The following is a 16,361-nucleotide window of genomic DNA, read 5'->3' as shown; positions in this document are numbered from 1 at the left end:
TTAACTAAAATGGGGCAAATACTAAGAAAAGACCTTCTCCCTACCCCAAGGGAAGTGTGTAGCAAGCATAGTTAGGTTAATGAAGGAGCAAGATTTGTTGGTAACTTGGGAACAGATCATTGGACTCTTAGAATATATGTCTCTTTGGTTCTCTAAGTAAGAAAAATTAGAGCCAGATAAGTGGAAACTAGTGGGAGACCAACTAATTGAACATTATAATGCTAATGTTCCTGATTGACTTCCTGAGGAAACATTCTATATATACGGCATAATACAATTGGCTATCATGAATTACATAAGTTCTAAAATAAGGAAAAAGGAGAAAGCGTAAGAGCAGGGTAGTATTGACAAAGCAGCTGAAAAGCATAAAGAATTGGAAAATAAAGGAGGTAAATACAATGCTGATGAAATTAAGGAGTGTATGGCGCTTCTCAATCAGCACCACCCATGTAGCAGCTTTGTCCACCCCCTATAACAAAATTACAAAAGACAATAATTAAAGCTAAAAATGAAGGGCAAGATATATCTGAGTTAAAAACAAAAGCATACCCTGTGACAAATCAATCTCTTCAGGTCAAGAAAAAAGAAAATACACTCCATTTAATCTAGAATTATTAGGAAGCAACAAAATGGGAAAACATCTTCACAGTGATATGGACAATTTTCAGATGATGAAATTGAAACTAATGCCACTCATATGAAAGAGTGTTCCAAATCACTATTGATCAGAGAAATGCAAATTAAGACAACTCTGAGATACCACTACATACCTGTCAGATTGGCTAAGATGACAGGAAAAAATAATGATGAATGTTGGAGGGGATGTGGGGAAACTGGAGCACTGATGCATTGTTGGTGGAGTTGTGAACGAATTGAACCATTATGGAAAGCAATCTGGAATGATGCCCCAAAATTATCAAACTGTGCATACCCTTTGATCCAGAAGTGCTACTAATGGGTTTATACCCCAAAGAGATACTAAAGAAGGGAAAGGGACCTGTATGTGCCAAAATGTTTGTGGCAGCCCTGTTTTTAGTGGCTAGAAACTGGCAAATGAAGGGACGCCCATCAACTGGAGAATGGTTGGGTAAATTGTGGTATATGAATGTTTCTGCCAAGGGAACGTCAGGAACTATATAAGCAAAACTACAAAACACTTTCTACAAAAATAGAGTCAGATCTAAACAATTGGAAAAATATTAAGTGCTCTTGGATAGGTCAAGTGAATATAATAAAGATTATAATACTACCTAAACTAATTTTATTTATTTAGTGCTATACCAATCAGACTCCCAAGAAACTATTTTAATGATCTAGAAAAAATAACAACAAAATTCATCTGGAAGAACAAAAGGTCAAGAATTTCAAGGGAACTAATGAAAAAAAAATCAAATGAAGGTGGCCTAGCTGTACCTGATCTAAAACTATATTGTAAAACAGTGATTACCAAAATCATTTGGTATTGGCTAAGAAATAGACTAGTTGATCAATGGAATAGGTTAGTTTCACAGGACAAAATAGTCAATAACTACAGCAATCTAGTGTTTGACAAACCCAAAGACCCCAACTTTTGGAATAAGAATGCACTATTTGACAAAAACTGCTAGGAAAATTAGAAACTACTATGGCAGAAAATAGGCATTGACTCACACTTAACACCGTACACCAAGATGAGATCAAAATGGGTTTATGATCTAGGCATAAAGAATGGGATTCTACCATGACTACTATTCTTTATGGATATGGGAAGTAATCAATGTAATTAAAATTACAAGGGAAAGTTTATTGGGAAAAAAATCTTTGTAAGAAATTTCTATGCTCAAAGAAATTTAAACTATATAGGAAATTGTTACATATATAAGAACAAGAATTATTTCACAACAGATAAAGTAGTCAAAAGATATGAAAGTGCAGTTTTCAAAAGAAAAGTTCTTGATAACCATATGAAAAATGCTCTATTTAACTGATAAAAAAAAAGCACATTACGAATGTTTGTGGCAGCCCTCTTTGTAGTAGCTAGAAACTGGAAACTGAGTGGATGCCCATCAGTTGGAGAATGGCTGAATAAATTGTGGTATATGAATATTATGGAATATTATTGTTCTGTAAGAAATGACCAACAGGATGATTTCAGAAAGGCCTGGAGAGACTTACACGAACTGATGCTGAGTGAAATGAGCAGGACCAGGAGATCATTATATACTTCAACAACAATATTATATGATGACCAGTTCTGATGGACCTGGCCATCCTCAGCAACGAGATCAACCAAATCATTTCCAATGGAGCAGTAATGAACTGAACCAGCTATGCCCAGAAAAAGAACTCTGGGTGATGACTAAAAACCATTACATTGAATTCCCAATCCCTATATTTATGCCCACCTGCATTTTTGATTTCCTTCACAAGCTAATTGTACAATATTTCAGAGTCTGATTCTTTTTGTACAGCAAAATAACGTTTTGGTCATGTATACTTATTGTGTATCTAATTTATATTTTAATATATTTAACATCTACTGGTCATCCTGCCATCTGGAGGAGGGGGTAGGGGGTAAGAGGTGAAAAATTGGAACAAGAAGTTTGGCAATTGTTAATGCTGTAAAGTTACCCATACATATAACCTGTAAATAAAAGGCTATTAAATAAAAAAAAACACATTAAAACAACTCTGAGGTTCTACCTTATATCCCTAAGATTGGTAAAAATGAAAAAAGAAAAGAAAACAGCAATTGTAAGAAGGTCTGTGGAAGGGGGAGCACATTAATGCATTCATTATTAGTGGATCTATGAATAGATCCAACTATTTGGAAAGCTATTTGTTACTACACATAAAACATCACTAAACTGTGTCTTGAGTAAATTTTAGTAAAGGTAGATTGAGGTACAGATTCTTTATCAAGATCAGTTTATTAATAATGATATATATATATATCTATATGCCCGTTTAAATAGTACGTTTTGGGGGTGAATTGTGTTTTTGATTTATTTGGGAGGAATGTTGGTGGTGTTTGATTATACTGCTGCTATGGCTATGGAGGAATACTCTGAAAGTTGGGTGGGTAATATGGTGGCTTTTAGTATGCTGTTGCTCAGTTTATTAATAGAGATTATTTGATTTATGGTATCGGGGGAGGTTGAGGTGGTTACAGCTGTTGAGTTGTTTGATTCGTTGGGTTATTATTGTGTAGGTCAGGATTGGAATAGGGTGTCTTTGTTGTATGGTTGTGGGGTTTGGGCTATAGTATTATTAGGTTGGATTTTGTTTATTACTATTTTAGTAGTTTTGGAAGTTATTCATGGTCTTTAGTTATAAGATTAGGAGAATTAATGTTATAGAGATTATGAAGGAAAGGAAGTAAGATTTAATAAGTCCTTTTTGAATAGAAGTAATAGCGGAAGATATGGAACTGTGTAAGTTAGCTTGGCCTTTTGGTCCGGTTTTTTCATATCACCCTAGATCAATTAGTATGGTAGCGATGTGTTGACCTATTTGTAGACTTGCCAGGGGGTTTAGTCGGTGGAAAATGTGTGTGAAATATCCTAGTATGTTTGAGAAGTTGTGTGTATGGATTAGAGGTGTGATTGGCATTTTGTTAGTTAGCACGTTTAGTTCGATTGAGATTAGGATGCCCGCAATAGTTACTATTAGGGCTGAGATTTTTGTTAAGGTGGGTATTGTTATGGGAATTATTGAGGTGGGAGGGATGTTCATTGTGAGGAGGAAGCCTGTGAAGATACTCCCGAGGGCTAGTCGTATAATAGGGTTGGTTATATTTGGGTTGTTTTCGGCTATTGGAGAAAGAGGTAGGAATTGTGGTTCATTTAGAAGGGCAAAGTGAATTACTGGTATGCTGTAGAAGGCTGTAAGTATAGTGGCAATGAGTGTTATGCACAGGGCTCAGGTGTTTATGTGTGATGTGTTTATGGCTTCAATTATTGCATCTTTTGAGTAGAATCCTGCTAAAAAGGGGGTTCCTATAAGGGCTAGACTACCTAGTATGATTGCAGAGGATGTGATTGGGAGAAGCATAAGTAGCCCCCCTATTTTACGAATATCTTGTTCATCATTAAGGCTATGGATGATGGAGCCGGAGCATAGGAATAACATTGCTTTAAAGAAGGCATGTGTACAAATGTGTAGGAAAGTAATGGGCCTTATAATGTAAAGAGTTGATAGTATATGGCCTTCAGAAAAATTTTGATTTTGTGAGTAGAAATTCACAATTAATGTGGTAAAGTTTTATCCTGAAACTAAAATTATAATACATTCTGGTATTCAAGCTAATGTTTAGAAGATCATGGCTCTAAACATATAAATGAAACATCCAGTCCCTATTTATCTATGTGATTTTAATTAAATAGCCTTAGCTCTGTTTATGTCAATTTGCTAATGTGTAAAGGGAATAAAAATAATGCTTACCTTCCATGGTTGTTGTGAGGATCAAAAATGATATAATTCCAAAGGGTTTAACACAAGACCTAACACATGGTAAACAATTTCTACTTCTTAATTATTGTAATTTCTTTGTTAAATTCAATTATTTCAGACTGAATAACTCTACATTAGGTTTTAAGTGTGATTGGTACAAAATGCTAAAGGTGATGATATCTGACTAGTACAGTACTAAGTTTTGCTTCATGCTTTTAAATGTATGATATTGTGAGTGTTGTTACTTTTCTAAATGTTCTTGTATTGTAAATTCTGGAAACCATCATATAAGAAATGCTGTAAAGAGGATGATAAAATTGTGCCATGAAAGAATTTAACTCCTTTTGAGTTGGATGCTGTGAAATTATTAAATTATTAGAGGTTATTATCATAATGATAAAATCTCTGAAGCACTTAATTGGGTATATTTTAAAAGGGAAAAATAATTACTTTGTGGAAAAGAAAAAAAGAGGGAAGGAGAAAAACCTTTTAAATTCTCATTATTGTTAAACTTACCAAGTTTCTTGGGACTATTTGCTTGAGCAAGGTCATAACATCTTAAAAGCTTGTGATAGAACCTGTTGAATGTTGTGAGGTTTCTAAACAGTGAAATGATTTATTGAGAAAATGAGATCCCCTTTTTCATTACATACACTCCTAGATAAGCACTGAAAATTCATAACTGTCTATAATATACAAGTGATTTATGTTATGATTTGTGATTATGAAAATTATGAAGTTATATCTGGAACAGTGTATACTGAAGTTATATTTTTAATCACCTTAGTCTTAACAAACTTAAAGATTTAATTTTACTTTAGGGTTAAATACAACACAATTTAGGATATCTGTTAGTCTGGGGATTTTCAGTAATTAGCCAATTGGTTTCTTGTGTTGTATAGTGAATTACACACAGACACACACACACACACACATACATGTGTGTGTGTGTATATATATATATATATATATATATATATATATATATATATACATACACATTTATACATAAACACACACACATATATATGTATATATATATGAAAGGCAATTATGTTATTAATTTTTGATAATTTGATGATTGCTTTTTACTCCGGGATGAATTTAACCTGGGGGGAAAAAAAGTAAAGGATATTAAATGAAATTTTTTGTATTTGTGTAAGGCCTAATACACAACTATTGGTAACTAATTTATTGCAATAACATAAGAGTAATAATAATTGTATCCAACCCTGACCTATATTATGACACTTTGCTGTTTAAGGTAAAACTTAGTGGGAAGGTGAGTTTTCTTTTGGAGCTTTATGTTTGTGCCATTAAGCCAATGTTCCATTGCTTTAAGGAAAATGCTTTAAGCAGCTCAATGGGAGTGAGATATAGTGAACTGCTACCAGTGGAAAGCTGTTCCTGGGGAATAGTTGGGAAGGTAGGACTGCCTGGTAAAAACTAAAGTAAGTCCCTCTTGACTTAGTTTCACATACAAGAAATTTTACCTTATTAAGTAATAGTTTGGGACAAAGATATAAATCTATTACTTAATAAAGTTAAAATCAGAAATATCTTTTGTTTTAAGGATAAAAATTTCAGTGCAATCAGTTATATTAGAGGAGAGAAACTTGTGGACTATCTTGTGTTACCTCAATAGGAAATCCAGTTTTACTTAGGCTTATTACTTAATTTGGAATTGATACCATTATGTAGACTCACTGCAGGGGTCTTCAAACTTTTTAAATAGGGGGCCAATTTACTCTCCCTCAGACTGTTGGAGGGCTGGACTATAGTAAAAACAAAAACTTTGTTTTGTGGGCCTTTAAATAAAGAAACTTCATAGCCCTGGGTGAGGGGGATAATCATCCTCAGCTGTCGCATCTGGCCCGTGGGCAGTAGTTTGAGGACCCCTGAATAGAGCATATCCTAAAATGCTAATATGCTTTACTATAGACAATTCATTTCATACACAGTTTTCTGTATATAATTTGGAATTTATTGTTTAATCAATTTACACGTCCCAATTCCAGATTTTTAGTTACAATTGGAGAAAAGTTAGCATATTTTAAATAAATTTATTTGTGTTACCATTGAACCTGGGCATAGGTAAGTCATCCACTAAAATGTATAGGATTAGATCATTAACAGCACCTGATCCTCCTCAAGAGGCCAATTAGCTAGAATGTATTTAATTAGATTGAAAAATTTTGACAGCAATGACTGTAGTGGAAAACTGAGGACTTCTCAGAATAATAACTGCTCCCACTCTTTTCAATTGTGAGGGATTATGTGATTTATCATAAAATTATTAACTAAGGTAGATTAAACCTATAACCTAAATTTAGTTTATGAAGGTCTGATGGGTTTGGGAAAATGAAATGGAATGCTCAAACCTTGTAAACTGACCACCATAAAATTTAGTGGGCCTGACTAGAATTTAGCAAACCTGTGCTACTTCCAAGCTCTAAGCAAGGTAGTGAGAGTTAACCAGATAAGGGGAGGGAGAGTGTCATGGATTCTTGTGGTTTATGACTATATGATTGCCTTTTTGACTTCTGTGGGGGTGGACCCCCCTCCCTAAAAAACTCCAGTGAGTGGACTATCTGTTTCTTGTGAGATCCTAATAAAACTTCTATTCTTCACTTTGAGAAATCTCTGAGTATTTTTGAACTGGGGTTTGCTATACCACACAGCAACAGTCTTTGAAAACAACAATTTTGTCTTCTGTGGTACTTTAAAATGTTTAGTTTTTATTTAGTTATTTGAATTTATTATATATAACAACATAACAATTTTCTTACATATCACAGGACAGTGAGTAATTAATAAAACTGAAGATTTTGCACTTTCCACCTTAGCTTACATGTTTACTTTGGTAAATATTAAATCGTTAACCAGAAGGACTTATTTTACAATCAAATTCTCATAGATCCTTTTTTTTTTTGAGATTATTCCTTCAGCCTGTTGACTGCATCTATGTCAGGTGCAGAATTTAGATAAAAATAGAAACAGCAAGGAATGTGGCAAAAACTCAAATTCTCTAAAGTTTCAAGTGAACTATTGGTTCCTATTTTGCTGTTCTTATAGATCTATTATTAAAAGATCAAAACCAGAAGGTTTGAGGTGAGTTTTTCCACATCAACTAGGTATTGTGGAAGGAAAGTTTAGAAGAGTGCACTAAATTGTATTGAGACCTGTTTTGTGAAAGATTTTATCAGAAACATCTAAGATTCTCTGCTAGTGAATCGGAACCAAAGAAGGAAATCTACTGAAAAGAAGCCCCATTCAGAAATGCCTTGAGAATGAGACCTATCCTAGAATGTCCAAGAGAACATGTTTACAGGAGTCAGACAACTCCATGGAACATGTAGGATCCAACATGAAATATAGTAATTAAATGGATATTGGAAAGCAATAAGGAAAATTGATGTTAGTTAATACTGATAATCATTATTATCCTACTTTGATTTTTTGTTTTACAGTATCTATTTGATGAGTTTTCTTATTTTCCTTGATGCCATTTGAATTTCTTTTCCAAAATTAGTTCATAGTTATTTTTACTATGATATGTGTTGTGATTAATCACTTAAATGGTGAATAGAAATTGTGACAAGCCTAAATAGGATCCAACAAGTTAACAAGTTAGTGCAGAAACACAACTAACTCCCTTAGGAAACTTTTGGTGGAAACCATCCTCTTGGTTCATTTGGCTCCAGGGAAATAGTCTGTTAATTACCCTTGATAAATGGGGAAAAGATTATATAAGGTAGATTATATTCTTCCTTATAATCTTTCTTAGATTTTATATTAGTTGCTATGTCAAAGCCTGTTTTAAAGTTGCACCAGAGAAACTGATAATACTACATACTGTTAATAATGATTATGTGAAAAGAAAAGCTTACAGAATTAGCCTCTATAGATAGTTAAATAAGTTATCTTTGAAAGACATGTCTCTCATTGATCAAAGTGGGGAACTGAAATAATCAGATTGATTAGATCTTTTTTTATCTGATTTAGATTCTGAAACTGCCATCATTCTTTGTCTCTGAACTTGGTTTAGAAATTCAGCTATTCTGTAATGAGTTAAGTTTAGAGATCCAGTTCTCCTGCTAATCATCATTCAATTCTTGTGTCAAGGAAATATGTTATCCTTAAAGGATGTAGATAAACACCACGGAGTCTGGTCTAATATCTTTATTTCACCAAACTAGATATCTGGTTTATTATCCAAAGATAATAACAATATGGTTTGCTACCTCTATTCTTGCAGATGCAGCTGAATTCAAACAATTAATATTTCTTATTCACAGGGGAGAAAGGGAAGGATGTTGCTAGCCCTCATTCCCAATTTCCAGCCAATCACTATTTCTACCATCTATGATGTCAGCCTTCCTATTTTCTGTACTCCTTAAAACTATAAGAGGGAGCTATCCTCCCTCATTCAGAATCTTAGCATTGCTGGGGAAACTGACATTCTATTTATTGGCAAATAAATTATCTATAAATTGATCATGCTTAAAACTTTTTACCCAGTCTACTTTAATTTTAACTATTATACTACTTTTGTTCATACTTGAAATCCAGCTCACGAACTTGTAAAGCTCAGACCAAATGTGGCAGCAAATCAGACTTTGCCTTGGATCAGATCACTTTGGGAGCATTGAAAACTTGCAGGTCTCTAAGTTAGGCCATCCTGGAATAATACAATACAAAAGACCATCTATATGAGCTATTTTGTCCAATTATATGCCCATAAAACTGACAATCTAAGTGAAATGGATGAATATTTATACAAAAGGCTACTTAAATAACCTTATCTTAGGAAAAATTAAACATGCTATTAATAAGCTCCTTAAAAAATTCCCTAGTTCAAGATGGATTTAGCAATGAATTTTACCAACATTAAAGTTGCAATCAATCCCAATATCAAATACTTTTTTTTAAAAAAATTGATACCTAAACTAGAGAGAACAATAGCAGAAAAGGAAAATTATAGATTGATGCAAAAAATTTTAAATGAAATGTTAGCAAGGAGATTATAGCACTACATCACAAAAATCACACACTATGAACAGATGGAATTTAAATTAGAAAAACATGACTGGTTCAATATTAGGAAAACTAGCAACATAATTATATCAGTAAAAACAAAAATTATACAATTATTTCAATAGACATAGATAAAGCTTTGTGACAAATTACACTACCAACCTATAAAAACACTAGAAAGCATAGGAATTTATGGAGTCTTTTTAAAAATGATAAATAGTATCTATTTAAAATCAGAAACAAAAATCATGATTTGTAATAGGACTAAATTGGAAACCTTCCAGTAAGATCAAGTAAGAACATCCTTGGTTGTTCATTATCACCATTTTTATTTCAGTTGTATTAGAATATTATCTATACAAATTAGACAAGAAAAAGAAATTTATGGAATAAGAAGACAATAAGAAAATAAAATTATTATTCTTTGTAGATGATATGATAGCATACTTAGAGAATCTTAAAACTAGTTGAAACAATTAATAAGTTTAATAAACTTACAGGATATAAAATAAGTTCCCAGAAATCATTGGATTTTTCATATGTTACCAATAAAATAGAGCATTAAATTCCATTTAAAATAAATGCAGACATTATAAAATACTTGACAATCTACCTGCCAAGATAAATCAAAAACTCTAAGAATACAATCACAGAACATTTTTTACACAAATACAGACAGATCTAAAAGAATGAAAAAATACTAATTGCTCATCAGTAGGCTAACCCAATATAATAAATTGACAATTCTATTTAAATTAATTTATTTATTCAGTACTGTACTAATCAAATTACCAAAAATAATTTTATGAATCTAGGAAAAACAATAACAAAATTCATATGGAGGAATAGGAGGTCAAGAATATTAAGGCAATTGATGAAAAAATGTGAAGAAAGGTAGCCTAGTAGATTTCAAACTAACAAAGTGGCAGTCATCAAAGTGGTGGATAAATGAAATAGTTTTGGTATACAATACATAATAGTAAATGACCATAGTAATCTAATGTTTGATAAACCCAAAGATCTAAACTTGGGAGGGAAGCATTCATCATTTGATAAAAATTTCTAGGAAAACTGGAGAGCAAATTGGCAGAAACTAGGCATTGACCAACATTTCTCATTGAATGCCCATATAAGGTCAAAATGGGTACATGTTTTAAAGGGTTATATAAGCAAATTAGGAGAGCAAGGAAAAATTCCCTATAAATAAGATTAAGACTTTATGACCAAACAAGAGACAGAGAGGGCAATGGGAAGTAAAATGGATGATTTTTATTATATAAAATTGGTTTTTGCACAAACAAAATGAAGTCAAAGTTAAAAAGAAAGCAGGAAACTAGGAAAACACTTTTACTGCAAGTTCTTCTGATAAAGACCTCTTTTCTCAAGTATATAGATAAATAAAACACATTTATAAAAATAAAAGTTATTTCCCAAATGATAAATGGCCAATGAATTTATAAACAGGTAGTTTTCAGATGAAATAATCAAAGCTATCTCTAATCATATAAAAGTGTTCCAAATAAATATTGATTAGAAAAATACAAATTAAAACAATACTGAGATATCACCTCACATCCATCATATTAGCTAACATGACAGAAAAGGAAAATGATAATGCTGGAGAGGGTATGTAAAACTAGAAACACCAATGCATTATTGATGGAATTTTGAACTAATCCAACTATCCTGGAAAGCAATTTAGAACTATGGCCAAAAGGCTGTGCATACCCTTTGACTTCTAGAGTCTGTATCCCAAAGAAATTTTTTTAAAGGAAAAAGGACTTATATATCCAAAAATATGTATAGTGCCTCTTTTTGTAATGGCAAAGAGTTGGAAAAGGAGGAGACACCCATCAATTTGCCCATCATGAGGGATGCCTGAACAAGTTGTGGTACATAATTATGATGGAAAACCATTGTGCTATAAAAATGACAAGCAGAATGCTTTCAGAAAAACCTGAAAAGACTTATATGAACTTATGAAAATGAAGTGAACAGAACCAAGAGAATGTTGTGCACAACAATAGCAATACTGGATGAGTATCAATTATGAATGACTTGGCTACTCCTTGGGGAAATAATGATCTAAGACAGTTGCGAAGGATTCGTGACAAAAAAATGTTATCTACCTCCAGAGAAAGACTGATGGAGTCTGGATGTATATCAAAGCATGTTTTTTATATTTTATTGATTTTTTTAAAGGTTTTAATTCAGAAGTGGGATTTTAAGAAATTAAACTTTTATTTTTCCCAGTTAAGTATAAAACCCAACATTTTTTTGGTTATACATGTACGTTCATTTTTTTTACATATTTCCTTATAGATCTTATTGGGAGAGAAAAATCAGATTAAAAAGGAAAATCCACAAGAAAAAAAAAACATTAGATAAAGGGAAAAAAGTGAAAATGGCATGTGTTGATTTACATTCAGTCTCTATACTTCTCTCTCTGACTGTGCAAGGCATTTTCCAGTCAAAATTTATTGGGATTGCCTTGGATCACTGAACCACTGAGAAGAACCAAGTGTTTTGTAATTGATCATCACATAATCTTGTCATCCATGTGTACAATTGTAACGACCGCGCTAGCACCCAGGACACCCCAGAATCAGCCAGAGTCAGGATAAGCAAAAGTCTGTCTTTATTCTTGGTCTTTAGGGGTAGAAGTGAAGGGGATGGAAGAGAATCTCCACAAGCGCCTTCTTCCTCATCTTCCACCCAGGGTGTGTCCCTGGCTAGCTTTTCTCCACCCCCTAGTCCCTCCTACAATCCTCTATATACCAATCATTGAGCCTATACAGATAGTGGAAAGGACCATTTTCCAAGCATATGCCAATAGTGTATCATCCAATCAGAATTTAGCCTCAAGTGCTCAGCAGTCCCAACCTCAGTGTTCCTCAGAGTTCCAGCCCTCTACATACAATGTTTTCCTGGTTCTGCTTGTTTCACTCAGTATAAGTTCATGCAAATCTTTCCAGGCCTTTCTAAAATCAGCCTGTTCATCATTTTTCATAGGATAATAATATTCCATTACTTTCATATATTATAATTTATTCATCCATTCCCCAATTTGTAGGCACCTACTCATTTTCCAATTCTTTGCCACCACAAAAAGACCTACTACAAACATTTCTGCACATTTGGGTCCTTTTCCCTCTTTTTTGATTTCTTTGGGATACAGACCCAATAGTGACATTGCTGGATCAAAGGGTATGCACATTTTATAGCCCTTTGGGCATAGTTCCAAATTGCTCTCCAGAATAATTAAATCATTTCACAACTCCACCAGCAATTCATTAGTGTCCCAGTTTCCCCACATCCCTTCCAACATTTATCATTATCTTTTTCTGCCATCTTAGTTAATCTGAAAGATGTGAGATAGTACCTGAGAGTTATCTTAATTTGCATTTCTCTAATCAATATTTAGAGCATTTTTTCATATGATTGGATATGATGGCTTTAATATCTTCATTTGAAAATTGTCTATTCATATCCTTTGACCATTTATCAGTTGGTGAATGGCTTTTATTCTTATAAATTTGACATAGTTCTTTATATTTTAGAAATGAGACCTCTATCAGAAATACTGATTGTAAAATTTTCTTCCTAGCTTTCTATTTCCCTTCTAATCTTGATTGAATTGGTTTTGGCAATTCTTTGGCAAAAACTTTTTAATTTAATGTAATCAAAGTTGACTATTTTGTATTTCATAATATTCTCTAGTTCTTCTTTGGCCATAAATCCCTTCCTTCTCCAAAATCTGATAGGTTAAACTATCCCTTACTCTCCTAATTTACTTATATTACCTTTTATGCTTAAAGCATGTACCCAGTTTGACTTTATTTTTATATGGAATGTAAAATGTAGGTCTATGCTGAGTTTCTGACATATTATTTTCCAGTTTTCCCAGCAATTTTTGTGAAATAGTGAGTTCTTATCCCATAAGCAGGAGTTTGGGGATTTATTAAACATTAGATTACTATAGCCATTGATTGTTATATCATGTGTTTCTAACCTATTCCACTGATATACCACTCTGTTTATTAGCTAATACTATATTGTTTTGATGACTGCTAAAGCATATTTTTTAAAAAAAACTTTATTTTTCTTGTTTTTTTTAATCTTTTTTCTTTCACATGATTAATATGTTCTGCCTGACAGCACATGTATAACCAACATAAATTTGCTTGCTTGTTAAAGGAGATGTGGGAAAACTGGGACATTAATACATATTTGGTGCAGTTGTGAAATGATCCAACCATTCTGGAGAGCAATTTGGAACTATGGCCAAAGAGCTATAAAACTGTGCATACTCTTTGATCTGGCAGGATCACTACAGGATCTGTATCCAAAGAAATTATAAAAGAGAGAAAAAGACCCACATGTGCAAAAATGTTTGTAGTAGCTCTTTTTGTGGTGGCAAAGAACTGGAAAGGAAAAGAAAAGGGAAGGAGAGAATTTGGAACATAAAATTTAAAAAAATGTTAAAAAAATTATTATATGTAATTAAAAAGAAAATATTTGTGGAGAAAACTGCATATTCTTTGACTTAGTAATATAACTACTAGGTCTGTATCCTAAAAAGAACAAAGAAAAAGGAAAAGAACCTATGGGTGCAAAAATATTTATAGCAACTCTTTTTTGTAGTGACAAAGAATTGAAAACTGAGGATGTGCATCAATTGAGGAATGACTAAACAAATTGTGGTATATGATTGTGATGAAATACTACTGAGCTATTAGAAATGACAAGGGAGACGGTATGAGAAAAATCTGGGAAAACCTATATGAACTGAAGAAAAGCAAAGTGTGTAAAAACTAGAACTCTGTATCCCATAACAGCAAAATTGTAATCATGATCACATATGAAAGTCTACTCCAATAAGCAATAATCCAAGATAATTCCATAAGACCCATGATGAAAAAATACTATCCTACTCCAGAGAGAGATCAGATGACCTGTAAGTGCAGACTGAAGCATATTTTTTCGCTTTCTCTTTACTTTTTTTTAATTTATTTATGGCAACATGTTTTACCTGACTTCACATGTATAACTTGCTCGACTTTTCAATAGGTGTGGTGTGGTGTTTTTGTTCTTTAAAATATAATGGTGGTTCTTTCTAGGAGAGAAGTTTCTCAGGGAGGTTTTCTGGAGGTAGCCTTAGTTTCAGTTAAAAGTAATAATTACTCCCTGCAGCCAGCTGCTAAAAGTTCAGATCTTTTATTGTATCCTTCAATATAACCTGGTTAGTTTTCTTACAGGCCTCTCTCTCTCCTTGCTTCTAAGAGTTTCCTCCGAATGTCTCCAAATCCAAAGGTTTGTCCTTCAGCCTCTAGCCAGCACCAAAGTGGAAGATGCAATGAATCTCTCTTGTCTGGGAGAGAGGGCTTGTGGGCTTTCTCCCAGAATGCTCCTCCTAGAAATAGTCCAAAAGGAATCCATTGTCCATTAGTTCATGTGCCAGGAATCCAATAATTCCGATAAACTCTTAAGTATTGCAATAGTCTCATCAACAATATTTCATCTCAAGGAAATCCAATGATTCTTGCTGGTTTTTCAAGAACTTGAAACAGTCTCATCTTGTGTTAGAAATCCAATGATTCCTGAAGATTTTAAAGTTATTTTAACGGTCTCATTGTCAGCCATTCTCCTTCAGTGTCAGATGTTTCTTAAATCTTCTCCTTTGTTTTGAAGTTTTTCTTTTTTTCTGTCTCTCTCTGATGGACAGGGCGAATACAACTCGTTGGCACCCATCTGATTCCTTCTCCTCCTGTGGAGATACAAGCAAACCCTTTTCCCCAAGCAATTAACCTAACTGGTCCCTTCCATTCACCACTTTCAGTGTCTCTCCACATCACCTGCCGATTTTCTAAAGATAGTGGAGCTGCTCTCACTGGACACTGCTCTTCTGGTGGGTTATAAAACCTATTTGCTGGAGCCAGTGCATCTTTATCAAAAATTTAAAAATTAATGGTATAGAGAACTAAATTTAGAAGTTCTCTAGGGTTACTTGTGGCAGCTTCCTCTTTTGAGGAAGATTCCAACAGTGGGGGACATGTAGTGGGGGAGGAGATGATTTGGAATTCAAAATTTTAGAAAATAAATGTTAAGGATAAATAAAAAGAAAAGAAAAGAAAAGACCATTTGCCTTTACACTGGCTACACTGATTGATTTTTTTTAGTGACAGAGGAATTCTATTTACTATGATGGGCCTGAGATCAGGACATAAGATGAATTTTCCATGCTCTATACCATCCTCAAACAGCAGCAGGCATTGTGAAACAAGGAAATGGTTGTATTAAAAAACTTTACATTCCAATGAAAACAAGCTTTTTCTGGTTGGAAAGACTGCTGGATTCAGGAAGTTTTCTCTGTGAACACATCTAGCTGCCTCATGGGCAAGTTTCCATGATCTTCATTGTTAGCTGATCCACTATTAGAGGTGGAAGGAAAGATTACACTAGATTACAATTGGTGGTGCATAATACAGTGGCTACAAATCCAGATTCACCTCTTCACCTTTTTTTTTTCTATCCAAGCTACATCAAAGAGCAAAAAGGATAATCTACTCTTCAATCTCCACCAATCAGAGGGTAACCAACCCTTGGATCGTCATGTCCTGATAGTCTGGCTAGAATACCAGGCAACCTTTTTTCCACTGATCCTGCCTAAGATCCCAATTACTTAAGCTATTGCTAATGGGGATCTAGTCAAACCAAACAACTAGCCCAAATAGTGATCACAGCAGTAATGGGGCCTACAAGGAAGGGGGGAGTGAAGAGAGCAATCTGAGGGAAAGCAAATCACTTTGCCAGGTTAATGGAGGACAGATTGGTGTTGGGAGAGACTTGAGGCAAGGAGACTAATCAGAAGGCTACTTTAATAGTTCAGGCAT

At 33.6% G+C, this 16,361-nt stretch overlaps 1 protein-coding gene across 1 annotated transcript in view; it reads left to right on the top strand.

The window, feature by feature from the left end:
- LOC100933662 (zinc finger protein 271) overlaps window positions 1–16,361 on the top strand; it is a 65,227-nt gene that overhangs the window by 29,094 nt on the left and 19,772 nt on the right. Inside the window, exon 7 of the mRNA XM_031968434.1 lies at window positions 14,589–14,595. Coding sequence (XP_031824294.1) covers window positions 14,589–14,595 — 7 coding nt within the window. The remainder of the gene's footprint in view (window positions 1–14,588; window positions 14,596–16,361) is intronic.

The sequence above is a fragment of the Sarcophilus harrisii genome, chromosome 4 (assembly GCF_902635505.1).
Source record: "Sarcophilus harrisii chromosome 4, mSarHar1.11, whole genome shotgun sequence".
Classification (NCBI taxonomy): Eukaryota; Metazoa; Chordata; class Mammalia; order Dasyuromorphia; family Dasyuridae; genus Sarcophilus; species Sarcophilus harrisii.
Note: the sequence above shows the minus strand (reverse complement) of the source record. Positions and strands in the feature narration are given on the sequence as shown.